A 10560-nucleotide genomic window follows, 5' to 3' on the forward strand; every position below is an offset into this window, starting at 1 on the left:
TTATCTCCTCTAAGCTAATTTCAAGAGTTTTGCTCTGTCTTTCAATTGTTTGTTCCCGCCTCTCCCCATGTACCCACGTCCAGCCCAGCCCTCTCTCTAACACTCAGCTAAATACCACTGGCATCTGGTAAAGAGGCCACTCTACAGATTTACTTGTCTTGACTGGCCAACAACTAAGTTGGTGTTGCTATTAGGTACAGCTGAGTTGACTGCAACTCATAGTGCCCCTGTGAACAACAGATAAAACCTTTCTCTTTTTTTTTCTATAATTATATTTTATTAATTTTCATAAACATTTACAGAGATTTTGGGCTTCCACTCATTCATTGTTGCACTATTCTCTCTACCCTCCTCCCAGTTTGTTCTTGTCCAAATGCCACAGTGCTTGTCAAAGCCAGTTCTGATTAATCTTCTTTGTCAGTGTGTCCTTTGCCATTCCCTATCACTCCTCCCTGAGAGAGACTTCACCCTGAGTCATAAGGAAAAGGGGATGGCGTATTCTCTTAGCTACTTCCTGCTGAAAAGGGACGCTGTGGGTTTCAGGGTGAAGATCTTCTCTCACTACTCTAAAGGGCCCCTTTGGCAGTAGGAAACACATAGACTATTATGGAGATTGATTTTGGAATTCAGATGCACTCTTATTGATTGTGCTTGGCTGTACATGTACATATCCTTCAAGATGTATCATGGGGGTGTTGCAACCTAGAAGACACAAATTTGACTAACAAGTACATGAGTCCAAAAATTATGGAAAAGTAAAAGAAAAGATTCTTTCATTGTTTTACAAACCCTCCCCCAGGTCCCCTCCACCATGCAGCCCTCGCTCTAGACTCCTGTGATGACAGAAATACCCAGTTACATATCTCTTTTAAACAGTTCTCTCCCTCCTCTGTTTCAGTGCAGTATACATTATTGAACCCATCTTACTCAGTCTCTCCCCAACCCCAAGGACAGTCCCATTCTCAAGGAATAGTCTGCGCACAGAGAGGTGGGTACAGTGACTGAGAATGTCCTGGCAAGTGCCAAGGTAAAGGGGAGACAGGAAGAGGGAAGGCATAACACTGAATAGTCATGGGTTCTCCTCACCTAAACACGATGCTTGTTTTAACTTTTTATTTAGTTTTTCTTCTCTTTTTATTTGGGAGCTCTGGTGGCCTAGTGGCAAGGAGCTGCACTGCAATCCCAAAGGCATGCGGTTCAAGGCCACCACCTGCTCTGCAGGAGAAGGACAGGCAGTCTCCTCTCATGTAATTAACTACTTCTGAAAACCCACCAGAGGGTCAGGTATGGGTCAGTTCCGACTGGATGGTACACAGCAACAACAATTGTGATTTGAGCAAAACTTTACAAAAACAAATGTTTTATTGTTCAATCATCCATATGCACTTTGGTTTCTAATATTGACGACAATGCCCACATTGTGATTCTTATTTCCACTCACCCCTTTATCTGACCCCTTCCCAATTTCTGAGCTTTATCTCAGGGCAAGTGCTGCCTTTTGCTGACATGTTTTGATATTTTTTGCTTTAAGGGTGAATGTATCTTCTCCACCTCTGTTAAAGGATGCATATTTGAACTCACTGGGGAGGAAGTACAATAAGACTGCAGCCCAGGTGGCCTTGCGTTTCAACATCCAGCGAGGAGTGGTCGTCATTCCTAAAAGTTTTAGCCCTGAGAGGATCAAGGAAAACTTCCAGGTAAGAAAATTACTTCTGGAAAGGTGAAGGAAGCATATGGAGTTTTTGCTTCTGGTTTAACTTAGAGAATTTGTTACCAGGCTAAATAAGAAACACACCTTTGTCTTTCAGACCAGCATCCCGTCAAGCTGCCCAGATCCAGATTTAATTTGGACTGACTTGAGGCAGTTCCCAGTGCTTCTGGGCTCACTTTGCTGCTTGTACATTAGCCAGCTTCTTTATTATGTCTGTTTCCTTACCTGTTCACTACCTATTTGTCCTCCATTGGCTTAGCAGATATGTGTGCGCATGCATACACACACACACACACACACACACCACGAGTTGATTCTGACTCCCAGTAGCCCTGCAGGACAGAGCAGAACTGCACCATAAGGCTTCCAAGACTGTACATCTTTTTCCCTTGAACCACCAATCTTTCCATTAACATCTCAACACTTAGGCACTGTGGCCCCAGGGCTCCTTTTTGCAGAAGAGGTCAAACTCAAAATTCACAGCAGTTAACTGTCCAACTCAATGGCTCTGATCAAAGTGGGAAACATATTTGGGAATAACTGAAGAGATTCATTTAGGGTTCATGGGTGCTCCTGGCCACCTTTCCCTCCTGAGGACCGTGATAAGCAGAGGTGAACTCTCCCCACCACCCAGCACTCTGGCGTCAGGCACTTTCGTTCTCTTTCCGATTCTCTTAGACATTACATCTTATAATTTCCTGTTTTCTCTATCCTTGACTACCTCCCAGTTCCATCCTCTCTCTCAGCATATCACCTTTTTTGGAAGACCCTCGATGAGATGGATTGATTCAGTGACTGGGGTAATAATGGGGCAGGTGTGTTGGAGATGGTGAGATTGGCACAGGATGGGGCAGAGTTTAGGACTGTTGTACATAGGGTTGCTATGAATCTCAGGCAACTCAGCAGTACATAACAACAACAACAACAACAGCATACTGACTTGATGACAAAGTTTGAATACATTGTTTTTCTCAAAAGATCCTTCCCATTTCCTTCACAGCCCCCCTCGAATTGTGCAACCTCTGATTATCATCCCACCCTACTCTCCTCCCCACCTTTGATTCTCATACTCATTCTACAATAATGGTTTTATACAGTATTTGTCCTTGTGGGACTGAGTTCGATCAGCATAATACTCTCCAGTCCCTCCCTAGTTAGGGAGTAATTTACAAAATCATTGCTCCTGTGTGCTGCATAGTATTCCATCGTGTGAGCGTACCACAACTTCTCTATCCATTCGTTTGTGGTTGGACATCTGGGCTGTCTCTATGCTCGTGCAATGGTGAATAATGCTGCTATGAATATTTGTGTACAAGTCTCCGTTTGAGCCTCAGTTCTCGTTTTCTTGAGGTAGATTCCAAGCAATTGGAGTAGCTGGGTCATATGGAATTTCTAAGTTCAGCTGATCATCTTGATTCTACGTCACTCAGGAAAGGTAGGAGCCTGCAGAAAAGAACTTCCCCACACCCTCCCTGACCATCTGCTCCCTGACCTGGGTGCATGCGGCGAGGCATGGCCTGTTTCTCTGGATCCAGGCCCTGCCAACCTCCTGGTCAAACCCCATAGCTGCCTGTCCCATCTAGCTGGGCAGGATGCTGGTCTGTCCAATCCTCTCTGTGCTGGGAACCAGTGTCCTTTCTGCTGGACCACTCGATCAACATACAAGATGCTGCAGCCTCCAATCCTAGAATTAAGTCCAGTCTAGGCTCCCCCTCCTTCTCCAGCTCTGCCCTCTTTTCCTTCCTCTTACAGCCAGCCCCTAAAGAAGACAGTCTGTCTGCACTGCCTCAGTTCACTTCCAGCATTATCTCATAAACTCTTTCACCCAAGCTCTCGCTCTGGCCACTCCAGAAGAAAAGCCCTTGCCCAGGTCTCTAGTGTGTGACCCCACGTTGCCTAATACAGTCATCAGTTCTCAGTGCTTGTCCCTCTGGTGGTCTCCTTGCCTCCCTGACCATCAACATTGGGGTGCTCCAAGAGCTTCACCCTTGGGACCACTTTCTCCCCAAGAGTGTTCATTCTTTAGCTGTCAACATTCTTTGGCAGTCAACATTCTTTGATAGTCAACCTTCTTGGACAACCTTATTATTCAAAGGCATTGGTTTTCCCAATTGTTCCTTATTCATTGTCTGGCCTTCACATACTTATGAGATGATTGAAAATACTATGACTTGGTTTGGGAACGTAATTCCTAAAAGTGGTATCTTTACTTTGCAACGCTATAAAGAGGTCTTTTGCAGCACGTTTGCTCAATATACCATTTTCTCTGGACTGCTGCTTCCCTGGTTGTGGATCCAAGTGAAACGAACTCCTTGATAGCTTCAATCTTTTCTCCACTTATCATGATGTCGCTCATTGGGCCAGTAGTGGGGTTTTTGTTCTCTTTATGTTAAAGTGTAATCCATATTGAAGACTTTTTCATGTTTATCTATAAATGCTTTGAGATTTCTCAGATTTTAGCAAGAAAAATGGTGTCATCCATATATCACAGGGTTTTTAATAAGTCTTCCTCCATCCTAAGACCACATCCTTCCTCATATCATTCAGCTTCTTAAATGATTTGCTAAACCCACAGATTAAATAAGTGTAATGAAAGATACAACTGTAATGCACACCTTTCCTCTTTTTAAGCCAGTCAATATCCTGTTTTGTGCAAACATTACTTCTTGGTCTATGTTCAGGTTCTGCATGAGAATTAAGTGCTATGGAATTCCTATGCTTTAGAATGTTATTCATAATTTATTGTGCTCCACACAGCTGAATGCCTTTGCATAGAAAATAAAAAGCAAGTCTTTATCTTCCTATCTATATTCTGATGGCTCCTAAATGTAATACCAACCCAGTGCTCTCATCTGACTTTCTGTCCTGCTGTTCCTGTCTTCTCTGCTTGGCTGCCTTATAAGCCACCAAGCTTTGTTGTGGTTGTTAGTTACCAACAAGAAGGATCCAACTTAAGGCAGCTCCGTGCACTGTGGAATGGGAAGATCCCGAATGTGTGACAGATTCAAATGGTGCTTCCCTCAGCACTTTCAGGTCACTAATCAAAAGTCAGAGAGTTCTGGTGGCCTAGTGATAAGAATCTGCACTGCAATCCCAAAGGCACACAGTTTGACTCCACCAGCTGCTCTACAGGAGAAGGATGGGCCATCTCCTCCTGTGTGAGTATTGCCTCTGAAAACCCTCTTGGAGGGTCAGCTATGAATCAGCTTTGACTCAACGACATACAATAACAACAACAATCAAACACCACCTTCTCTAGGAGGCCTTGGTGGCCACCATCTTTACGATCATTGGTATGATTGTGGTGCCGTTGTAGCCATTGTATCAATCTGTCTTGCTCCTGGCTTCTCTCAATATCACTGACCCATCACTCTAACAAGCATCTCACTCTCCAGCATCCAAAGTGTGTTAGCCAACGTTCTGTGAGCATCAGATTTCATTCACTAATTTTCAGAAGCAGATTTCTAGGTCTTTCTTCCTGGTCTCTTTCAGTCTGAAGCTCTGCCAAAACCTGCCCACCATGGGTGACCCTACTGGTATTTGAAATTCTGGGGACACTGCTTCCAGCATCACAGCAACAAGTAAGGCACCACAGTGTGGAAAACTGGCAGGCGGATGGCGGGTCACGGACTTAGCATCCCCGCAACTGAGAACCTGATGTTCTCGCAAATGCCCACTCCTGTTGGCATTTACCATCTCAGAGATGTCAACACTCTCCTTCCAATTATTGAGGCGAAAAGTCTTAGGCACACCCTTCCCTCCTCTGTCCCTCCTCACACATATGATCTTCCAGAGGAATCTCTACGTTTGCACGTGGACCATGGTTCTAACCCCTCCCCACTCTTCTCCATGTGAACTGTCCAGTCTTGATCACCAGCCCCTCTTGTCTACACTGCTGTTCCTCCAGTCGTACTTACTGCTTAGGACGAGCTCTTCTCTGCAGTTAACACAGGTATTTGTCACACAGGGCACCTCACTGGAATAATGTCATTCAGATGTAATACTACCACAAGGTGGGTTGCATAGGGTTATTATTATTATTATTATTATTTATTTTAATGAAAATTTGCAGAGATTTTGGTTTTCCATTAATTTATTGTTGTGCTTTTCTCCCTGCCCACCCCTCCCCTCCAGTTCATTCTTCTCTTTGAAAAGTAAAAGAAAAATTCTTTTTTATGCAATCCCTCCCCCCAAGTTCACTCCTCTATGCAGCCTTTTTTCTGGACTCTTGTCATGACAATAACACTTAATCATATATACCTTTTAAACATTCCTCTCCCTCATCTGTTTCAATGCAGTATGCATAATTTATCCCATCTTTCTCAGTCTTCCCCTAACCCCTATGTCAGTCCCATTTTACAACAGTGGCACTATGCAGTGTTTGTCCTTTTGTGACTGAGATAGTTCACTCAGCATGATGTCCTCCAGGGTCATCCATTTTGCATAATATTTCATGAGTTCCTTGTTTTTCAATGCAGCATATTATTCCTTTGTGTGAATATACCACAGCTTCTCTAGCCATTTGTTTGTTGATGGGCACTTAGGTTGTTTCCAACTCTTTGCTATTGTGAACAAAGCAGCAGTAAACATGGGTGTGCATATATCTGCTTGGGTGGCAGTTATGGTTTCTTTGGGGTATATTCCAAGTAGTGAAATAGCTGGGTCAAATGGTATTTTTATTTGCAACTTTTTGAGAAAGCGCCATACAGCCTTCTATAGTGGTTAGTGGTTGCACCATTTTATACTCCCACCAACAGTGAATAACAGTTGCAGTTTCTCCACAACCTCGCCAGCATTTGTTGTTTGCAGGTTGCATAGTTAAAACAAACAAACAAACATATTACTGATATAATAATAGCGTTGCACAATTTGATGGGTGGGTGAGGTGAAGGAAATAGGATCTTTGGTGGAAAACAATGTATTCAAACTTTGTAAATAAATCAGTGTAATATTAGAAAAAAACATATAGGCGAGCTCTGGTGGCCTAGTGGCAAGAAGCTGCACTGCAATCCCAGAGGTGCGCAGTTCGAATCCACCAAATGATCTGCTGGAGAAGGAGGAACAATCTCCTCCTGTACCAGTCAGATCTGATTTGATGGTAGACACTCACAAAAATAATGAAATAAAATTTTAAAAAAAAGAAAAAACATATAGCAAACAAAATGTCCACCATCAGCTACACGATCCTATTGCAGTAAAAGCTGGACACCTCACTCGTCTGCTCACAATTGTCCAGGGGCCTACTGTTCCAGTCACCAGAAAACCCAAGTCCTGTTGGTGAGTCCGCAGGGGAAGAATCCCTCAGCCCGTGAATGAAGATTCAGGACATTTACTCGAGATTTAAGGAGACACCAGGATGGAAAACCATCAGTTCTTCCAGAGGAAACATGTCCGTTTCAGAGAGTGAGTCCCAAGCAGAGGCAGAAATAGGATAACTAACAAAACATTCATGTTTTGATAGGGTAGTTTTTAATGGACATCTCCAAAAGGCAAGCCCACACAATTAGGCTACGGTTTCTGAAGCTGCTGATACTGAGATGCCCTCTGCAGCCTCAGAAACTCTATGAGGGTAGTTGGACTCCGTCCTGGCTTGTTCTATGTTGGAAGGGGCCAGACAGTGGTGGCTTCACTATTTAGAGATCTTTATTTTGTGCTTTGCACAGTGCTGGAATGTTACAGTAGTTTTCACCTATGGTTTGGTTTTGGTTTTAGACTCCACCTCAGTGGCTAGATTAATCAATGTCCTTAAGAAGGATGCCGCTTTTCCTGTGGCTGTCCATGTTGGCCGGAGTTGAAGACATTTTACAGACCACTGAGTGAGGACCCACCGCCCAGCACCGGAGAACACGGGGCCTCTTGGTGGCCAGAGTGTCGTTGGTCTGACACCTTTATGAGCCTCTTTATGGAAATACTTTCCACTATCCAGGCTGTGTTGTTATGTACCATCGAGTTGAAACTGACCCATAGCTGACCGTCCAGGAGCTTTTCAGAGGCAGTAAATAGCATGCGAGCTGACTGCCCATCTTTCTCCCATGGAGCAGCTAGTGGATTTGAACCACACACCTCTGCACTGGCAGCATAATTCCTAACCACTAAGCCACCAGAGCTCCCCTAGTCCCGGCTGTAGTGGTCACGTTTTACCGCCTTGAAGGGACAGCATCCTGATCATTTTCATTATACCAAAAAATTGACTTCTTGGCTTTTATTTACAAAAACACACATTAGTGCACACACACTGCTGATGCATATATGTATCTGTATGTGTATAAATTTATACTATACATGCTGTATGAAAATCACCAATCATCATAAGTGAGGTGGGCTACTGTGCACCTTGCTTAGTATCTCCTATGTGCTGGTATCTAGGACAAAACAGGCATAAGATGTTTCTATCTCCAAGGAGTTTAGACATTGTGAAGACACCAAATATACATGGAACAAAGTGATAGTGTCCTGAGGCATGTTAGCTAATGAGGCCCATGTCCCAACACCCCTCACGAGCACAACACTTTTAAAAATACACTGTAAGGACCCTCTAATCCCTTCTCAGACCTCAGAGGAGCCTTGTAGGGCATTTAGGGGATCAAGAGTTGTAACATTTGTCAAAAGTGAGCTATTTAGTAGCAATCAGTTAATAATTTACCCTTCCACCCTGATTTCCCTTCTGTCACATTTTTCCTTGGACTTAGTGGTGTTTTGGAATACTTTTGAGATCTAGCTAAGATAAAGCTTATTTAGAATACATTTAGTTTGGGTTTGGTAGGATGTATTTATACACTTACAGTCATTTCTGTGTTCAGTTAAGTGGTCATCATACTAGTGTAGGAATGACTTCCAAGCATACCACCCACTGTGCCAACTCACCTGGAATCCTTAGTATGAACGGACAGGGTCAGAGGTAGCATTGGAGTGACCAATAGATTACTGAATGTGTAAACTGTAAAATAATATCATTAATATCACATACAAGCAAAATACTGTTGAAGATCATTCAGAAACAGCTAGACCAGTACATAGATAGGGAGCTGACAGAAGTTCAAGCAGGATTTAGAAGAGGTCATGGCACCAAGGTATATCACTGTTGGTGTCAGAGGGATCCTAGCTGAAAGTAAAGAATTGTTGCTATTGTGTACCGTCGAGTCAGAACCGACCCATAGCTGGCCCTCCAGGGGATTTTCAGAGGCAGTTTATCATAGGAGAGGAGATTGTCCATCTTTCTCCTGCAGAGCAGCTCGTGGACTTGAACTATGTGCCTTCGGGATTGCAGCTCAGCTTCTTACCACTAGGCCACCAGTGCTTCCTCAAAGTAGAGAATACCAGAAGAATATCTATTTATGCTTTATTGACTACGCAAAGGCATTTGACTGTGTGGATCATAACAAGCTATGGCTAACATTGAGAAAAATGGGAATCCCAGAGCACTTAATTGTGTCCATGTGAAACCTATATTTGAATCAAGAGGCTATTGTGTAAACAGAGCAAAGGAACACTACATGGTTTAAAATTAAGAAGGGATTGCATCAGGGTTGTATTCTCTCTTTATACCTATTCGATCTGTATGCTGAACAAATTTTTTGAGAAGTTGGACTCTATGAAGAAGAATGTGGCATCAACATCTGAGGAAGACTCATCAGTAACTAGTGTTGTGCAGGTGACACAACCTTGCTTGTTGAAAGTGAGGAGGACTTGAGGCACTTGTTGCAGAAGATCAAAGAATACAGCCTTCAATATGGATTGCATCTCAGTATCAAGAAAACAAAAATTCTTATAACAGGACCAATAGGCAATATCATGATTGATGGTGAAAAGATTGAAACTATCAACAATTTCATCTTACTTGGATCCACAGTCAACACCCTTGGTACCAGCAGAAAATCAGGGATGTATTTGCACTGGGAAAGTCTGTAGTTGCAGACCTCTCCAGAGTATTGAGGAGTGAAGAGCTGGACAGTGAATAAAGATGACAGAAGAACAATTGACGCCTTTGAGCTGTGGTGTTGGAGAGGAGCACTGAACATACCATGGACGACCAAAAGAACAAACAGGAATGTCTTGGAGAGAATGTAGCCAGAGTGCCTTTTGGAGGCAAAGATGATGCGGCTTCGCCTCACATGCATTGGGCATGTTGCTAGGAGGGGCTATTCCTCAGAGAGGGACGTGATGCTTGGAAAGGCAGAGGCCTGAAGAAGCAGAGGAAGACCCTCCCCCAGGTGGATTGACACAGTGACTGCCTCAGTGGGTTCTAGTGTGTCAGGAAGTATGAGGGACAGCAAACAGGATGATGGGACAGGATTCAGATCTGTTGTTCATAGGGTCACTATGGGCCGCATTTGACGAGATGGCACCTAACAACAACAATGACAGAAAGCTAGAAGGCTGAATTCAGGCTCCCTACTCCAGAGCTCTGGTGGCCAAGTGCTAAGAAGTTGTGCTGCCAGCCCTAAGGCACATGGTTCAAATCCACCAGCTGCTTTGTGGCAATAGGATGTGCAATTTCCTCTTGTGTCATTTAAAGCTTCTGAAAACCTGATGAGTTGATTCCAACTTGAAAGCACACAACAGTTATACTCCTATGTGCTTGTTGTTGATGCTATGTCAAGTACCACTGAGTTAGAATAGACTAAGAGCTGACCCTCCAGTGGGTTTTCAGAAGCTGTAAATCACAGCTTGTAAAACATGGGCGGAGACTGCTTCTCATTTTTCTGCAGAGCAGCTGCTATATACAGTCAAACCACTTGCCTTTGGGTTGGAAGCACAGCTCCTTATCCATTAGACCACCAGAGCTCCCTAGATATGTAAGGGCAGGTTAGTATAGAACGTGTACAGCATATGTTTTCACAACACGTCAT

General features: G+C 43.6%; 1 protein-coding gene across 2 annotated transcripts in view; it reads left to right on the forward strand.

Moving 5' to 3' along the window:
- The window catches only part of AKR1D1 (aldo-keto reductase family 1, member D1), a 50534-nt gene that overhangs the window by 32918 nt on the left and 7056 nt on the right, over positions 1–10560 (forward strand). For both annotated transcript variants that reach the window (XM_006887152.1, XM_006887153.1), the window contains one exon: positions 1532–1697. In XM_006887152.1, coding sequence (XP_006887214.1) covers positions 1532–1697 — 166 coding nt within the window. The remainder of the gene's footprint in view (positions 1–1531; positions 1698–10560) is intronic.

Source organism: Elephantulus edwardii, unplaced genomic scaffold, assembly GCF_000299155.1.
Source record: "Elephantulus edwardii isolate Elephantulus edwardi_28Jun2011 unplaced genomic scaffold, EleEdw1.0 scaffold00055, whole genome shotgun sequence".
Classification (NCBI taxonomy): domain Eukaryota; kingdom Metazoa; phylum Chordata; class Mammalia; order Macroscelidea; family Macroscelididae; genus Elephantulus; species Elephantulus edwardii.